This window comes from Rhinopithecus roxellana, chromosome 18 (genome assembly GCF_007565055.1).
Source record: "Rhinopithecus roxellana isolate Shanxi Qingling chromosome 18, ASM756505v1, whole genome shotgun sequence".
Taxonomy (NCBI): Eukaryota; Metazoa; Chordata; class Mammalia; order Primates; family Cercopithecidae; genus Rhinopithecus; species Rhinopithecus roxellana.
The window spans coordinates 97,524,506-97,544,046 of record NC_044566.1 but is presented as its reverse complement, the minus strand read 5'-3'; the positions used below and the strand labels follow the sequence as shown (position 1 = coordinate 97,544,046).

General features: G+C 41.1%; 1 protein-coding gene across 1 annotated transcript in view; it reads right to left on the bottom strand.

Annotated features, from left to right (window-relative positions):
* DZIP1 (DAZ interacting zinc finger protein 1) overlaps positions 1–19,541 on the bottom strand; it is a 64,195-nt gene that overhangs the window by 13,172 nt on the left and 31,482 nt on the right. The window contains 5 exon segments of the mRNA XM_030922329.1: positions 5,151–5,210; positions 12,848–12,904; positions 16,278–16,334; positions 18,344–18,392; positions 18,932–19,072. Of these exon segments, the coding sequence (XP_030778189.1) occupies positions 5,151–5,210; positions 12,848–12,904; positions 16,278–16,334; positions 18,344–18,392; positions 18,932–19,072 (364 nt within the window).

Genomic DNA, 19,541 nt, shown 5'->3' with positions numbered 1-19,541 from the left:
AATGCTTAAGTTACATACCTTTTAAAACTATTTTATATCTACTTTAAAACTTCTGTATTTTTAAAGACTCTGGATCACTTAATCAGATGACAACTATAGATATATATGTATCTATAGAAGCATGATGAAAAAAATTATTTAGGAGTTTAATGTTTTATCACCAGAATTATATCACTATCTCCTGAAAAATTCATCTCTAAGCTCACTCTGTTAGAATTTACGTATCATCTTATGAAGAAAAAGCCCAATTTACTTTAAATAATTAAAAGTTTTTGGCCATCTCAGTGGCTCACACCTGTAATCCCAGCACTTTCGGAGGCTAAGGTGAGTGGATCACTTGGACCCAGGAGTTTGAGATTAGCCTGAGCAACATAGCGAGACCCCATTTCAATTTATTTTAAATTAAAAAAAAAAAAAACTTTTTCAAAGTTTTTTAGTTTACTAGAAGCTAAGTACATATAAAACTTCAAGATGTGAAAATCATTATCCCCCTCAAAACATTTACCAAAATGAAAAAGGATAACAAAAGTCTTAGCAAAAGTGTATTTTGTTTAAAACAACCTATAATTAAAAACAAAGAAACCAAAACCAACAGGACACACTCTCCTCACTTCCATCCCTATCCCTTTTTTATTCCCCACTAAAAAAAAATGTCAAGTTCAAAAGAGTTTGGAGAAGAATGATGGCATGGCCTTTAAAAATCTGAGTCCTTATGTATAAAGGAACTAAAGACTTGATTAAAGAGATGCGATGTTTGGCAGTTCAGACCCTTACTGACTGTCCAAAGCCTGATCTGGGAGAAATGTGACAACTATACTGCCATTTGGAGCCTAATCTCCTAGCAGGGGCATTTTGCCCACCAGAGGATGGCATCAAATGCCATTTCCTAGGTGTAGGGCTCCAGGCTGCCTAAGAGACTCTCCCTTCGCTGCTGCCTCACCCATCTCAGCAGACGGGATTCTTAATACCCATAGTACTTGGATTTGCAGGAGATCTTGAACAAAATGTCTCTTTGTTTAAGATGTTTTCTAAACTCCAGTTCCATTCCCACATTAAAAAATATTTCTATTACATAAATAGATGGTTTTACTGAAAGCAAAATTAGTCAGATTACTTTTTTGTACATTACATAGAAGAAAAAAACCCTGCACAAAAATACTATTCTATGTTTTGCTATTGCAGCTTGCTAAGCTGAAGTGATAAAACTGCATATAATTATATATTAAAGTCATAACTAATCTTAAATCTTATAGTCTCAGCAATCGTGCTGCTGTTTAACCAGCAATGTTTACAAATATTCTGAAACCACCAAAAAAAGCACTTCTACAAAATCATAGCTGCAGCCACTATGTCACTGGCTTTGGCTTTTAGGTGGCCATCAAGTGTGCAACTGTCTAGGGCCAAAAATAAAAAGAGGCACCAAGAGACAGCCTGGAAGTCTTGGTGCTACCATTGAAAAAGACATACCCCTTACCCCAATTATGCAAAGAATCTTTTGGCCAATATCTCAGATAATGAAGGACGTACACAGAAGCATCGCCTAAAAAGAGGCTCTGGGCTGTTTCCTCTGGGACTTGGGGCCACATACAGGGGCAAGCAATGCCTGGAATGACTTGGCCGCAGTTAGAAGAGCTGTAAAGCCTTTGCCGTTAGTTGTTGAATTCATTTGCCGATGTGTCGCTGATCACCCTCCACTCTGATGACAGGTTCATTTTGATGACTGGGTTTCCCCAAACTACTGCAGATTAAGCATTTCCCTCTATCCTCAAATTCACCTTATATACTGGTGCTTGCTTTGGGAAATCATTTATGAATAATTACAGCACCCTTGGTAAAGATTCTTACAAGGCTGGGACTGGCCAATGGAAGCAAGAGAAAGAATGTAGAAGTAGGCAGGGAAAAATAAAGCTTTTATGTAGAAGTGGAATTAATCACCTGAAAATCAACCACAGCTGAAGATTTTAGTTAAAGCACATATTGCTCACCAAGACCAAGGCAAAACTTTCTAAAGACTAGCATTTCCTTCAAATACAAATTTTCAAACAGAAGCAAGCAGATGGCCAGGCTAATGCACAACAATCCATACATGGGATCAATTTTATCAGACATACAACATCCCATTTATGGTAAACAAATAATTGTAGCACAAAGCAAATGATTTTTAAAAATCCTTGAATTTCTGAGTTCAAAAGGACTTTATCTACCACCTAGTAATGATAGATTTTTCACATGAGGATACTAGAAACAGCAGTACAGTAACTTCCCCAAAGGCCATCCAGATGGTCCTGTAGAGGCCACGTCAGCTTCCCTTTCTCCATTTGCTCTCTGCAGTAAACTATGGACAGTAGAAAACCTGGATGTTGTCACTAATTAAACCCAACAACCTTAAGCAGGCTCTTAATCCCCCTATGTTTTCTTTCTGGAAAATAAAATGGCCTCTAAGATCCCTTCTGGCCCTCACGTTCTAGCATCTATAAAATAGCAAGTAGACATGCCTCTGCTCAAAAAGCAGGTACACAAAAATATGCGTGTGTGTTACTTCTTAGTAAAAGCCACACTGTTTTTGCAAACCACTGCCAAAATTGATCTTCGCAAGCACTTATCTGCAAAATGTTAGCACAAGCTGAGGAATTTATTGATGGCAGTTAATCTGCTGTCAGTATGTTAACTCCACACAGGTGCTAGAAGGAGGCAAGTCACTGGTTTCTGCAGCGATGCACGTGGATCCTGAGGTATTTTCCATGGTCCTCAGCACTCTCCCATCTACTGCCAGAGCTGTACACATGAAGCATGGCAAGGGTTATTTTCTTTTCCAGTCCAGCCCCCTAAATGTGGCAGCAACCAATGGTGGTGTTTGCTGTCAGTGATTCCAAGCTACCGTCTTACATTGACTGGAAGAACTCTAAAAGCACAGGCAGAGGGATGCAGTGACTGAAATCTGGAAGTGGAAGTTAGAAGACAACTCTGGGTGATGGTGGACAATCATGATTCCTATAGGAACCCTCACTAGTCATTTTTTAAATGAGTGTGAACTACATGACCTGAAGTTCCAGTTTTGAAATTACAGTGACCTTTTCTATGAACCTCCTGACATGTTTCACAGATTCTTCAAAGAATACGGGATTTTATGTCTTGGACATCAGTAAATGATATGCATGTAGGAGAGAGGAAGCGTGTTACTTGCAAGCAAAATGATGTGTCATTATTCAGAACTCAAATAGGGTAAGATTTGTTCATCCCGTTTCTGGGAAACCAGCAGGGTTGGTTGAAAATCACTTAAAGACAGTATTTTTAAAGCACTATTTCTCTTCAACTTTATAGGGCTCAGAAGCTCAAATGCCTACATAAAGCAAAGAAGGCAACGTGGGGCAAAAGAGTTGAGGGGGATTATGGCAAACCGGAGGTGGCTTCCATAGCCAGGCAATGGCGGCTCAGCCCTGCTAAATGTTGCTCAGTAGACCATGACCCAGGGTTTCCAGGGTATTGTATTGTGGCATGAAGCCAATAATTAAAAAAAAACAACAACCAGAATTTCTGAGTTGGAAGGGACTTTATCACGTAGTGATAGATAATTAAATTGTGTAGATTGCACTACAATTAAATATTGGCAACCGATTGTGAAATATTTGCCAATAGTACAGCTCGAATAAATCAGCGTCTGTGGAATCGATTTAGCCTGCAGGATCTCGATTGATGCCTGGGTTGTGGCCATCTTTAAGGTGCTGGAAGTATCTGGGAATGACCCACCCCAATTTATTTGCTTAACAGTGGAACAAGGCTGAGGACCCCATAAGAAGGTGACAATATCTTTTAAAGTGATGCTCATCAGAGTACCCCAAAATTTCCCTCAACAAGTTTTTATGGCTTTCTGTAATTTAATGCACCTACAGTCACTCTTGTTTCTGAAAGAAGCAGGTTTCTAAACATTGGAACAGCAATTACAAAGAAATAAGAAGAAAATGAAGCAACTAAAACCAAACTCTTCCAAATCAGTGCCAAACATGAACAACTATTGGGACAGGAAGATATGCAATCCTAAGCTAAATGGTCTGTCTAAAATATACAAAGTCAAGACAAATTACAAAGATACATGGAAGCAAAATAAACAAACCCCATAAAAACATCAAAAAGTGACTGATCACTAGCACAGCAAGATTAGACTTGAAAGTATACCTCATATAGGTATTATGAATATGCCTGAGCTAGTCAACTCTCAATTTGTAGCCTTATAAAAATAAAAATAAAAAACTGGTAAATGTCTAGAGAACAAGGGAAGAGTTATAATAAATATTGAATTTACATATTAGAATACATATCATTTGACTTCTCTTCCTGACAAAAATGACAAAACCAGAATCCACATAAGTGTTGACAATTTGCTTAAATTCTCCTAAAGAAGTGATATATGGTGATATGACAATTCTCCTAAAGAAGTGATATATGGTGAATTATTATAATTAATAAGAAAAAGTTATGATAAATTGATTCAAATATAATTGTTTTCAAAATCTACAAATCTAGCATTAGAAAATGTTCCTCATAAGTAAAGCTTTCTTCATAAATTTTAAAAACTGATCAACAGAAAATAATTTTTAGGACTATCAAATAAAATGAGTAAGCAGTAATAATTATCTCCCAACACCCGTAACAGCTCCCAAATTCCACCATAAAGATATTGTTTTGCACATAAATATTCCACATCCAGAACTTAGACATTATGCTTTTCTTGCTATTAAAAATAATTTGGAAATAAGCATTTCACCAATTCATTTCAGATTAAGGTTATGATAAATCACCACTATGACACAAATCTTTTCAGATCATCTGGTACACATGTGTGTGTCAACATGTCATCTCATCAGAAAAATCTGCATTAAAATAAAGACTTAAATATTTTTTCAAGTTCCCTGACACAGAAAATTTCTTATCTGCTTGCATAAGAATACTGTGAAGCAGGGGAAAGCAGAACAGAATGTTAGGGGAATAGGATAACAGAATACTTCATGTGGGTTGGAAGTAAAATCCAAATCTAAATGGCTTTCCTAATTTTGATGTAGCGGAATAAAAACCACTGGCTCATATTTTCCAGGCCTGGGTTTTGGTATATAAATATAATATGCGCGGGTAAACCTGATTAAGCCCTTTGTTACCTTTTTCTTCCTCTGAAAGTTCTTCTATGGGTTCCAGTATGTGCGAGGAGAATGCCTGTTCTATTAACAAGGAAAAATAAGAGCAGTACAAACAGGACAACAGCAAAGTAACATTAGTTTCCTTTCAAATGATTTGGAAAGATATAATTCCATGGTATTTTAATCATGCCTAAATAGCAAATATTTACTGAGGAAAAAATGTTGAGGCAATCAGTCAAAGATGGTCACCTTTTCATGGTATCTTCAATTTCTATGTACTTTCCATTAACTAAACTCTACAGAAATTATAGTTTTAAATAATTAAGTTAGAGTTTCTTATTCATCAACCTAGTATGCAATAGCCTTTTTTTTTTTTTTTTTTTTTTTTTTTTTGAGACGGAGTCTCGCTCTGTCGCCCAGGCTGGAGTGCAGTGGCGCTATCTGGGCTCACTGCAAGCTCCGCCTCCCGGGTTTACGCCATTCTGCTGCCTCAGCCTCCCGAGTAGCTGGGACTACAGGCGCCAGCCACCTCGCCCAGCTAGCTTTTTGTATTTTTTAGTAGAGACGGGGTTTCACCGTGTTAGCCAGGATGGTCTCGATCTCCTGACCTCGTGATCCACCCGTCTCGGCCTCCCAAAGTGCTGGGATTACAGGCTTGAGCCACCGCGCCCGGCCTTGCAATAGCCTTTTATGACACAAGGGCACAACTGCAAAAGATCTTCATTACTTATAAAGTATTTCGATCAAGTGGCTAAACAGAAAATTAATGAAAATATTTCAACTACAAAAACATAAAAAATTTCCAAGGCCCTGGGATTCCCACTTGTTCCCAGTGCTAACCCCATGGTTTTCAAGTGGTAAGACCAAGAAGATAAAAGGGGAACGACAGGAGAAAGGTCAGCAGCAAGACGGACAGCCATTCTTCAACACCTGCATGGATACATTTCAAGACCTAGTTCTGAGGCTGGAGAATGCCCTGGACCCACAGCTGGGCAGATGAGGAAGGACTCTTCCCAATCTCACCCTAGAGCAGCAACCGCACTCAGGGGAGATGAGGTCTTTGGATGACTATTCCCAGAGAAATGTTATATGTATACACAAGGAAACCTGCCAGCAGCAGGCATAAAACCAAACCCTATTCCATCAACTGAAGGAAATTTCCTTCATGGGGAAGGTCAGGTTTTGGGTGAAGGTTTAATGATGGTGGTCAGGCATTAGACATGGAATGAAATGCAACCAGCGAAGTTGGTGCATGGTTCACTCACCTTCAGCTGGAGACTGATACAGTGCACTTCCCCCCACCAGCTCTCCACTTTTACCTCCAAGTGGGAGGTCATTTCATTCTACCACCAGACCTGGGAGTGGGTGATGAGCCAGGGTAAAAATGGCCAACAGTTACTGAGTGCTCATCAGGTGGCTGGGCAGGGATCCACATGTGTGGTATCTCAAATTTAATGCTTCCCACTTTAAAGGGTCTGGTTTTTTATTCATTAAAGGGTATTTCTAGAACTCTATTTCAGATAGATAAATGATAGAGAGATGATAGAGAGAAAGAGACAGATTTAGGTATATATAGATAGGTTCTTACAGCTTAGCCAGCAACCTAGTCAATGTATGTAACATTGGCTGTATGGGAGAAATGTATCTGAAACTACTTTCAAGCGAACTTCTGGAATGCAGCCTATGACTAAGACCACCTTAATGCTGAAGTGTGGACATAGCCATGAAGAAGCATTTAAGCCCACCAGGTACCACAACTGCTGACCACCAAAAATGTGCTTTTCAAATTTGTTATAGAGCATTAAGATTTTTTAAATTATACAAATAGACTATATTACTAGTTTGAACAGCTGAAAACAGAGATTTAAGGAGGATAACTAATTTCAGATTTTAAAAAGTCACACCATTTGTATTTTATTGTACTTGTGATCAAAACAAGGTCACAAGGAAATTTTTACTAAAATTTCCATGAAATCATCTCACACATATTTATTATTTTATTGCAGGGATACTCCTATGACTTATTTCTCTAGAGTCAGGATAACTGCCAGGTTCTGACGTGTTTCCCTCTGTGTAGAGAGGAAGAGTTCTGGTAGAAGGGGAGATTCCCGAACATGGCTCCCATCACAAGGGCTTGGGAAAGTGAGACTGGCCAAATCCCAGCTCCCAAAACAAGCAGGCTGACGTCCTATATCAGGAGGGAAGGACCTGCCCTGCTCATGCTTTGTAAGCTACCAGTCTAGCCTTCAAACATCCCAGAACCTGTCCTGAGCTGAGATCCAGGGAGAGAGTCAAAACACTCAGAGGTCTGAGTCTCCCATGAACTTGCCAGAGGCTTTCAAAAAAATCCTTGTCAGTTTCCTGCCATTGTCTCCAGAAGAAAGGATCTTGGTCCTCTAACTAGCCCTGCCCTTTTGCCCCTGGCTGACTTTGGCTGGACTTCATTGTGCCTACCTTAGAAGCTAACACTGGCCAGAGCTTACTCAGTGGCTTGTGCCTTGCTGGCCCATCACAATGGCCACTACGGTAGCCATGGCTGCCCTCTGCACTTGGTAGGAAAAGTCCCTAAGCCCACAGCTTAGGGCTGGGCTGTGAATCCAGATTGCCTGCTTCCAAAGTCTGGGCACTTGGCCACAAAGCGATGATGCCTGCCCACTGGCGCTCACTAGGCTTGTCTTCCTGACTTCTTCAAATGCCACCGCTGTCCACCCATTATTAGAGTTCACTGTGCTCTGACCTTCCTTGGCTTTGGCCCTGGTCCCCAATCACCTGCTCAGCCTTTCTGCCAACTCCACCAAACCGCTGGTCTGTCTACTCCTTCTCCACTCTCGTCACCACAACCCAGACTCCTGGGGAGGAATCTCAAATGTAGGATTACCCACACCCACAACTGGTCTCCCCAGCTCAGAATCTTTGGAGATGCTCTGGTCAAGCCAAGCCTCCCATAGCCCAGCTCTCCAATTCTGCACGCCCAACCCCAAGAACGACCCTGGACAGCTGCAGCCTGGCACTCAACAGCTGCCATGAACGCCCTCAACCAACCTCACTTCCCTCACATCTCCTCCTCTTCTCTATGCGTGGCCAAGTAATTACTCTGCACTGCTAATTCACATCTAGTGCTTTCCTGCCACCTTTTCCTTCTTACTGTTGGCTTTGCCTAGGATGCCATCCCAATATATTCACCTCCTACTCGGCTCAAATGGCCAAATATCAGCTACGCCCGGAAGTCTTCCCAGAGTCTCCCAAATGGAGAAAATCTCTCCCCTGCCTGGATACCCATTTCATTTCTCAGTGGCTCTCACCTTGCACCATAATTATAAACATGTGGTCTCCTTTATAAGCTATAAGTTCCTTGGGTAAGTTACATTTGATTCAGAAGTTACCTTCTGATTCATTTCTGTATCTCTGTCATGCCCGCCTTGGTGTTACCCTCAGGAGTGGCCCACAGTTGTTATTACCCAGTGGTCGGTGAAGGAAGGAAAGCAGGAGTGACGAAACACCGCTAGAGAAACAGATAACTATATGTGGCATGTTAACCCCTGTCAAAGACATGTTCACTGAAGACTCTTCTGAGCTTTGCCAGGATATATGTCTAGGAGATCCTATTGGCATATCCAGACAGTTCCTCTTGTGACTGCACGTAAGCACGGTCACCTGACAGGGAGCAGGCCCATTCTCCTCCTGTCAAAGACATGTTCACTGAAGACTCTTCTGAGCTTTGCCAGGATATATGTCTAGGAGATCCTATTGGCATATCCAGACATTTCCTCTTGTGACTGCACGTAAGCATGGTCACCTGACAGGGAGCAGGCCCATTCTCCTCCTGTCAAAGACATGTTTACTGAAGACTCTTCTGAGCTTTGCCAGGATATATGTCTAGGAGATCCTATTGGCATATCCAGACAGTTCCTCTTGTGACTGCACATAAGCACGGTCACCTGACAGGGAGCAGGCCCATTCTCCTCCTGTCAAAGACATGTTCACTGAAGACTCTTCTGAGCTTTGCCAGGATATATGTCTAGGAGATCCTATTGGCATATCCAGACATTTCCTCTTGTGACTGCACGTAAGCATGGTCACCTGACAGGGAGCAGGCCCATTCTCCTTTAGAGGGTGGAATTCCTCTTGTGACTGCACGTAAGCACGGTCACCTGACAGGGAGCAGGCCCATTCTCCTTTACAGGGTGGAATTCCACTGAACTGAGACTTCCTTTCAACAGTCCCCATCCCACTTCTGTAACACTATTTGGGCCAGTGGTGTCCAGAGGGGGAAGCCATCTTTCTTTCCATCAAGAGACACAATACACCAGAAGTCTGGAGCACACCACCTGTCATGTATTGGACAAGAAACTATTGCTTGTGTTAAGTTTCAGTATTTCAAGATGTAGAATACTTGCTTTGAGAGCAAAACATAATAACTGTAAAGTCTAATAAAAATGTTTCTAAGTTGGGTGCATTGGGTCACACCTGTGGTCCTAGCACTTTGGAAGGCTGAGGTGGGAGGATCACTTGAGTCCAGGTGTTTGAAACCAGCCTCGGCAACATAATGAGATGCTGTCTATACAATAAATTTAAAAATTAGTCAGGTATGGTGGTGCACCCCTGCAGTCTCAACTACGTGGGAGGATCACTTGAGCCCGGAAGGTTGAGGTTGCAGTGAGCTATGATCATACCACCACATTCCAGCCTGGGCGACAGAGAAATGCCCAGTCTCAAAAAAAAAAAAAAAAAGTTTCCAGTTTTTGTGGTCATCATTGTAGCTATATACAATTAAAGTCATGTATACACAAGCCCCTCACAATTTATAGGCCAAATTAAAGGAGGGTTTCACATGTAGGCAGAACCTAGCAGGTGCCCATAGACTTTGGGAAAAGTGGTTATTTTGCATCCTCACTGCACTCTTCGCTCTAAAAGTGGGCCATATTATCAGGTCAGGCAACCTAAGCAATTGGTGTATGGGTCAGTTTAACTAGCAACAAAGTCTACTTTATTTTCTGGGCATCCTAATATCACCATTTAGTCACAACTCCATGAGCAAAGAGCAAAGTGGTCTCCAGCGGTGAAAATACTACAAAAAGTTATTTGAGGTTTGTCCAGTAAAAACACATACTAGGGGATGGGAATCAAGCATGATTGTTTATCTTCTCCAGAACCCGTGTTTCATCCTATCAACTGCCTTTGAATCAGAACCTACTGTCTGTACTGTTCAGCTTGTGTAGCAGAGTTGAAAGCAGGGAGCCATCAGGGCTCCCATTTTACCTATATCCTATCAGGACAGAAGCACTGGCAATGTTGGCTCTTAGCAGCTTACAGTGGAATTCCTTCCAGGCTGCTTTAGCTCACTCTCTCCTCGGGGCAGCCCCCATCAGATGACAAATCAATGCAAGGGGCAATGGCCCCCACCCCTGCCTCAGTGGAGGACAAGCCGGAGCACTCATCCCAGCTCTGCAGCTCTGAGGCAGGGCTGGCTGAGGCCTCCACTGCAGCTGCACCTGGGTTTAACGTCCCCTTCGCCCAACACTGCTTCTCTCACAGGTGCTGTCCGAGGGCAACCCCCGTCCCACCTGTAAACCTCTGTATCAGTCTGTTTCCCAGGGGACCCAACCCCCAAAGCTAAGGAATCGCGAGATTTTTCATGGTAAAGAACCTCATCAAGCTTTGAGATGGAACAAAGAACAGAGAGTGAACGGGCGAATAAACATTATGCAATCCATGACTAACCTGCCCTGCCCCTGCCGCCCTGGGGAAGCTGGCCTGATGGGGTGGGGGACGTTGGCGGGCCCTGGCCAAGTCTCTTCCTAGCTCCTGCCCACTGAGATGCTCACAAATCAGCTTTGATCCCCATCCAAGGGCTGTAGGCCCTGTGCCAGGTCTGGTTGGCATTTAAAACTAGCATTTCAATCCCAGCAGATGCCAGGAAGGGGGCATGACTGATTCATGCAACTCTGGGCCAGTGAGGGTAGGGTCTCCAAGAACACATGCTTTAGAAATGATCGATTTGTCCACACCCTTGAATTAACCCCAGACAGCTTAATATACCTACCGGGGTGTCCTTTAGTTAGCAACAAAAATATATGACAAAGAAACTGGGACCGGCCGGGCGCGGTGGCTCAAGCCTGTAATCCCAGCACTTTGGGAGGCCGAGACGGGCGGATCACGAGGTCAGGAGTTCGAGACCATCCTGGCTAACACGGTGAAACCCCGTCTGTACTAAAAAATACAAAAAGCTAGCCAGGCAAGGTGGCGGGCACTTGTAGTCCCAGCTACTCGGGAGGCTGAGGCAGGAGAATGGCGTGAACCCTGGAGGCGGAGCTTGCAGTGAGCTGAGATCCGGCCACTGCACTCCAGCCCAGGCGACAGAGCGAGACTCCGTCTCAAAAAAAAAAAAAAAAAAAGAAAAGAAAAAGAAACTGGGACCTTGTGTAATGTCATACAGAAAGCTAACAATAACAAAGTAGAGGGGCGGGGAAGTAAAAGAAACTGAAATACACTGTTGAAGTACAAAAGAGAAGTGGCCAGTAGTGCTTTACAAAAGGATGCAACAGAGAGATTTTAGACCTGACATAAAATAATATGAATACCGAATGATTGCTAGATACTTTTCTTATACATTCAATATTAAAGTAAATTTATTTATGTCCAAAGTGCTTTTATCTGTTACTGGTCTAAAGGAAAAAAACTGCATGCTCTAAACACTTGTAAATAAGAAGATCAATATGTGGAGAATTTATACATCACATATTGTGATCACATACTCAAGACAACTGATCCACCTGAAATGATCTTCGGGGAAAAAATAAGGTGCAATAAACACTTCATGAGTCAGTCATGAGTAAAAAGGATTATTACTAAAGTTCATGGTATACAGACCACGATATTTATGAAGACAAAAAGTGCCACTATACTGACCAGTTAGATCATGGATTTATGTGTAACCTTTTTAAAAGACCAAAAATGAAAGAAGACTGAAGTAATCATTGGATTCCACAGCAATTGTATGTGAGACAGGAAAAAGATGGCCCTTCTCCCATCTTAATGCATATGTAATATCCAACAGACCACAGGAAAACATCATATTAAAGAACATACTATAAAAACTGTAATCACTTTAACTGTATAAAAAGTGAAATACAGCTACAAATATTCAGCCCATCTATTGGATCATGTTTATAACAATTATCACCCTTTTGATCTGGTCCAAGAACTGAACCCTGGCAATGATTTCACCCAGTGGTTCCTACCTATTTCCTTTAGTTTCCATTATATGTCTTTTCTAGATTTTTCCCAACCAGTCATTCAAACTATTTGTTTAGAAAAGGTGACTTGCTGCCACATTGAAAGTTATAAAAACAACCACATATGCCCTGTGGCATGTGCTGGTTGGCTGGTCTGGTAGCAGACCATTCTTACCCAACGCCTACTACTTTCCACAAAAATCATAAATAATTAAGACACTACTCAAGTTAAAATCTCTACTTGTGAGTCCAGCAACCTTTTATACCTATATACACCTTTTATACTTTAAGACTTTGGGGGATATGTCCAGTTTACAACAATATTACACACGAAGACTGCAGTTTTAATAACTGTTTTTGCAGTCACTAAAATGTTTCCTGTTTTATTATAAATTACCTCCACAGAATCACTTTTGGTTAATAAGTTATCTAACTCCGGGTGGCAACTGCACATAAAACACTGAGACTATTACTGAAACTTACCTTGTGCCATTGGCAGACTAGATTTAGTTTCTGAAGTGTGCAGGACTGGGGCATTCACTGAAACAGCATAAAAAGGAAAAACTCAGAGGCTCCATAATTAAAGCATAAGCATCCGAACATGATGATAGCCAAATATGCCTCAAATTAGTCAAGATACATACAGACCATAAGGGACAAATATTTCAAGTGACAAAGATATTACACAACTAACATAAACTTATATTCATAGCAGCTTTATGGAGATATGTTCACCTTTTAAAAATATACAATTCAGTGGTTTTTTTAGCATATTTACAGGGCTATGCAACCACAACCACTGTCCACTTCTACAACATTTTCTTCATCACCTCCCTCAAAATAGCCATGCCCAATACCCATCACATCTCATTTCTGCCCCTTCCCCATCCCCAGGCAACAATTAATCTACTATCCATCTCTATGAATTTGCCTATTATTGACATTTCATATAGTAAATGAAGCTATACAATATGTGGTCCTTTGCATCTGGATTTGCTCACTTAACACAATGTTATCAAGGTTCATCCATGCTGTAGCATGTATATAAATATCAGTATGGATTTTTATGGGCAAATAATGTTCTGTTTTATAAACTGACCACATTTTATTTACCTTTTCATTAGTTTATGGACCTATAAGTTGTTTCCACTGTTTAGCTATTATGAATAATGCTGCAATGAACATTCATGCACAATAAACCAGTTTTGAAAAGTACTCTAATCACTGGGCTGGAAGACATTATGTGAAGCTATTAATTTAGTCACTGCCTGTGGAAAGAGGTTTGCCCAACTTAAGTAAAACTAAATGCTCTCCAATTTAAATTTCTCCAGAAAATTAGATTCCACGGCCTTCTTCAAATATTTGACAATTCTTATCTGAGAGTCCTCTCTGGACTATTTATTTGTCCAGTTTGTTTTTACTAAACAGTATTGGTCTAGTAGTTTACTGCTTCCTTATTTTATCAAGACAGACTTTTAATTCTAATCTTACCCTAAAAAGTACTGGCCACAAACCTCAGCTACTTTTTTTTGAAATAGAGTTTCACTCCCATTGCCCAGGCTGGAGTGCAGTGGCGTGATCTTAGCTCACTACAACCTTCGCCTCCTGGGCTCAAGCGACTCTCCTGCCTCAGCCTCCTGAGTAACTGGGACTACAGGCATGCAGCACCATGCCCAGCTAATTTTTGTATTTTTAGTAGAGACGGGGTTTCACCATGTTGGCTAGGCTGGTCTCGAACTGGCGACCTCAAGTGATCCTCCTGCCTCGGCCTCCCAAAGTGCTAGGATTACAGGCATGAGCCACTACGCCCAGCCATCAGCTACTTCTGTAGGTATACATTTTTTATCTTCACAATGGCTTCTAGTGGAAGTGTTCAATTCCTATTTGTAAATTGCTAACAAACTCTGGAAATACTGCCTTTGTACCCATTTGCAACTTGCATAATCTAGATCAAGTTCTGGCAAACTGTAGCCCATGAGACATACCCAGTCCACTGCCTGTTTTTATTGGAACATGGCTCCTTCACTTAAGTATTGTCTATGACTGATTTTGCACTACAATGACAGAGCTGAGTAGTTGCAAAACAGACCATCTAGCCTGTGAAGCCTAATGTAAATCACTATCTGGCCTTTTACAGGAAAAAAAAAATACAGAATACTAACTATTCCTGATCTAGATATTATTCCAGCTTATAGAATCAAAAGATCTGATGCTGTTAAAATTGATCACAATTTGGTCTTTTCTCTAAACTACAGAATTCATTCCCTTATTATGAAAGGGTAATAAATCAGTAAATGACTGACTAGTGTCTAAATCACCAAGGGTATAGACAGGTGGAATCAACAGGTTTGACCATATCTGCCTTATATTAGACATTACAAATCTTCATTTTACTGGGTATAGGTCTGATTTATTTATTGCATATCTCCTAAGCTGACTTTCACTTTGTGATTTAGATTTTCTGATCTTAGAGTGTATGTTTTCTTTTAAGTGATGAAAACTTCCCTGCCATCATTAGAATCTTGGCTTTTAGATCCTTTTGTATGCTGGGAAGAGGAATGGGACGAGCCAGGGCCTCACTTGGAAGGGACTTCTACCTATGGGGCTATGGGCCTATGTTTTTGTTATTATTTTTGGAATTTTCTAGAGCCAGTGGCATCCGTAGTTTTTGACAACATTCCCCAATCAGTAAACGTTCCCCCAGAAATACACATATTTATTTAAATGAATTTTATATGTACTATAATACGAATATGTACATTTTAAAACAAAATTTGAAAAAAGTAAAAGGATGAGATTTATTAATACATAAAAATAATCTCTAATAATTTTTTCCCACATTCCAATAGATAATTTTGCATACTCATTTGGAGGAAACCACTCTAAATATAGCCTTGGGTTTTGTTTTGTTTTTTTCTGCATATATATTTGAGTTTGGTCAGCTGCTGAAGATTGTTTGTTTGAATAATTTAGTATTTGACCTTTCCATCCTTCTCTGAAATGTGTTTTTTCCTTCATTTCATAAGCTGTAAGTTCAGCATCTCTTTCTCTCTCAACCCTGCCCTTGGCACTTAAACTCCGCTCCTCTCCTTAACTACCGCTTAACTTCTTCAGCTCCAAGAAGCAACGAGAGGCTTCAAGAAGCCTCCGAGAAGACTGAGAGGTTAAAACCATCAGCATTTTCTGGCCAATAGTGCCAAATTCCAAAACATGGTCAAGAATGTCCTTTGGTCACTACACAGTGCTCTTGAGATCCCTGGGCCCATGTGTGTGGTGCCGTCTCCCTGCGCTCAGCCTCAGCCCATACTCCTCTTGTGGTCATATCGCCGTGCACATGGCACGGCTATCTGCCCTTACTCCTTCCTGAATGGAAGCAAAACTATCTCAACTATTTAGCTAGTATTTTTAAACAACGACCTGTCAGTTTCTAAACTGTAAAGATTATGTCCTTTTGGTTTACTGCAGAATCTTGACAGCTCCGGGAGACAGAGCAGATGGCCAGGCTGACCACAAGTGAGGACAGACAGGACACCTGTCAAAGCCTGCAGCAGTAAGAGTGTCAGCAGTTTCAAAGTGTGGTGACACCACACACAGTCACACAGTCACCCAGTGTGTCACTTTGAGAAGTCTACAAGTATAAACTAAAGTGATGCCGAGGAATTTTTAGTCATCCCTTTTTAGACAAATTGTGAAATAATAGCTATAGCTAATCAAAATCACCACAACATCATGTGGATATTCAGTCTTGAGTTTTAGAACGAGGTCAAAACCAAGAATCAAAATAAATCATTATGCGATCTCTAAATACACTGGTTTTCAAAGAAAAGTCTTGAAAAATAGTAAGTAAAAGTTATGTTTTGGTTTAGCATTTTAAAGATACCTTTGCAGCCCTGCATCTATTATAGGAACTTACTAGGCACAGCTGGAGCAGTTGGCTGAGATTCAAAAGCCTGCCAGGCTAAAGGATTTCCTGAAATGACAGAAAAATAAATGAACAAAAAAAATCACAAGCTATGGATTAAATTTTTGTAGCCCTTATCCTAATTTGTGCCCCCATGAAAAACAATAAATGAAATGTACCAACATATAGCACATCACCAGGAGAATAAATACGTGTAACATTAATCTTTCTGAAGCTAAGTTTTTCCCAGAATTATTTTGCAGTCAAATATTTATGATATCTAGTTAATTTTGCAAGTATTCCTCCCTACCTGAGCTCTTTTTATTTGGAGAGGAGTTAAAGGGAACCACAACCCTCTTTCCTCAACTCTATCTCAAAACAAGAGGGAGGAAACCCAGCTCATACACCCCAGCACCACCCCCACTTGGCATCCCTCAAATAGACAAAGATGCCTCAACAACCTGAGACGTGCAGGAACCAGGACTGGAATCACCGGGAAGAAAACTAGGCAGAAGTGAGACCCTGAACCTGTGGCTTCCAGTCTCCCTTCTGGTCTCTTTTTTATTTTTTTTTTCTTTTGCAAAGTCAGCTGTTGCCCTGGTCTTGACTGGTTTATTGTGTGTATGTGTGACAGAGAGAGAAGGGGAGAGAGAGAGAGAGAGAGAGAGGAGAGAGAGGGAGGGAGAGAGGGAGGGAGGGAGGGAGGGAGGGAGAGAGAGAGAGAGAGAGAGAGAGAGAGAGAGAGAGAGAGAGAGAGAGAGAGAGAGAGAGAGAGTTCTTGAATGATACGGAGGGAGGTAGGCAGGCTATCACTGGTGCAGTCAGTAGGTTGTGCATATTCCCACTAAGCATAGAACAAACCTATAACCCCAAAACAGCCACAGTTGAGAAAAATGCAGCAAGCCTTTATAGCACTTTAGAATAATTAAGAGTTCTTTGGTTTTTGCTTTTTCAGAGATGTGTGTCTCACACTGTCACCCAGGCTTGAGTGCAGTGGTGGAATCACAGCTCACTGCAGCCTTCAATTTCTGGGCTCGAGTGATTCTTCCACCCCAGCCTCCTGAGTAGCTGTGACTACAGGTACCTGCCACCATGCACAGCTCATTTTTTGTTTTTGTTTTTAGAGAAGGGGGACTCGCTATGTTGTCCAGGATAGTCTCGAACTCCTGGCCTCAAGTGATCTTCCTGCCTTGGCCTCCTAAAGTGCAGGGATTACAAACGTGAGCTACTGTGCCTGGCCTACTAAGAGCTTAATATCAATAATAATGGCTAACTTAATGAGGGCTTAACAGGTATATTATCCCATTTAATCCTCATAACAAGCCTATGATGTAGTTACTATTTGCTATGACTTGAATGTCCCCTCAAAAATGCAAGTTGAAATTTAACTGCCATTGTAACAATGTTACGTGGTAATAGTGGCAGGAATGGGTTGGTTATTGAGAGTGGGTTCCTGATTTTAAAAGATGAGTTTGGACCAATTTCCTTTCTCTGTCTCATGCATTAGCTGGCCAGGTGATGCCTTGCACCATAGGCTGACCCTCACCAGACGTCAGCACCATGCTCTTGGATTTCCTAGCCTCCAGAAACTTTGTTTCTTTATAAATACTAGTCTGTGGTATGCTATTATAGAAGAGAAAACAGACTGAAACACTATTCATATTCCTACTATAAAGCTGAGGAAACTGAGGCAGAGATTCACAAAGCTATGAAGTGCCAGAGATGGCAGGTGAACCCAACCTGTCAACAGACCCTGTGCTTTTATACACATAACTCTGTTCTACAGTGTATAAGTTAAGAGGCAAATGGTTCCCAAGTAGGTATTATGTGCCTAATAGTACTCCGATTAAAAACATGAAACAACTACGTGATAGTTTAGATTTTTTAAATTCTTCACCTTTCTGGGTTGTGGTAACAAATCTCTCAAATTACAATAATAGAGGACGGACCTACCAAATTAATACAACAAGAAGAATGCCATCTTAGCACACATAAACAAGTGGGACCCACATTCTTCTGAAGCCCAGCGCAGTTGGGGAGGTCCCCTCGCCGCCAGCACCAGGATCCCATCCACTTACCTTTGGGTTCACTGACACTGTTTAATGGATTACAGGTAAAGTCTTTAATCTGCAAAGAAATACAGTCTTCTAGTGATATGTCTGAAGTTTGACAGGGACACACACATGGGATAATGGACAGATAATGTTGTTAGTAAATTAACCTTTTCACTAAATCATCCAGGGACATAGGGCATGTGGACTTTAAAAGCATACAGGCAAAAGTTATTACCCAAACCTCACCATTACACAATATATTCATGTAAAAAACCTGTCTATGTACACCTTGAGTCTAAAATAAAATAACAAAAAAAGTTTTTTTAAGTTGCATCTGGATTTGGCTGCTTCTCAGGGTAATTACCGAATGAAATTCTTATTTACCTTCAAATCAAATTAATTTTGAACTTTATAAATCTTCAACATATTACTTTTAAATACCTTTTAAAAATGTATTTTATTGCACTAGCTTTTACAAGCAATCACAAGGGGAAAAATATTCCATCTTCCTCACCTTATACCACTTACAAATGCTCTAAAGTAAAAAACACATGTTCTTAGACAGACTGCGTTGCTTAAAGAAGCACGGTGCCACACTGTCGCCAGACATACCTGCTGTCTCTGAGTTATAATCAGCTCGTTCTGCTCCTGAAGTCTCTGCCCTAGCTCTTCTATCCTTTTCTTGTAGAAAACATTGCTTGCATTTAGATCATCTATCATTGAGGTTCGAAGTTTCTCTATATGTGACAGGAGCTGAAAAAAAGTTAAGAAAGGCATCTGTCTGTAAGCTGCATGTCAAATGTCTTCATTCTCCAGATTTCAGGTACATACCCTGCCTGTTTTGCTGGCCGGATGCTATCCATGCACATCAAGTCATTGAATAAATCTTTGATCACGGTAGATCCTGACCCTGGCTGCTCTAGGTGCTTCATCTGTGTTCCCAAAGGAGCTCATGACCCCAGACAATGCTGATACTGGGAGCAGCTGAGCCAATTAGAGCACATAACATGAAATAACACATGATGAGCAATGATAAAGGATTCAGGCTTCTCCTGTAGCGTGGCTCTGACCCTCAGTACTAAATTTTTCCGGCAGTCCCGTCCTTCACATGCCACCCGGCCCATCCTAGGCCACAGAGCACATCTTAATTTTTTTTTTTTTTTTTTTTTTTTTTTGACATGGAGTCTCACTCTGTCACCCAGGCTAGAATGCAGTGGAGCAA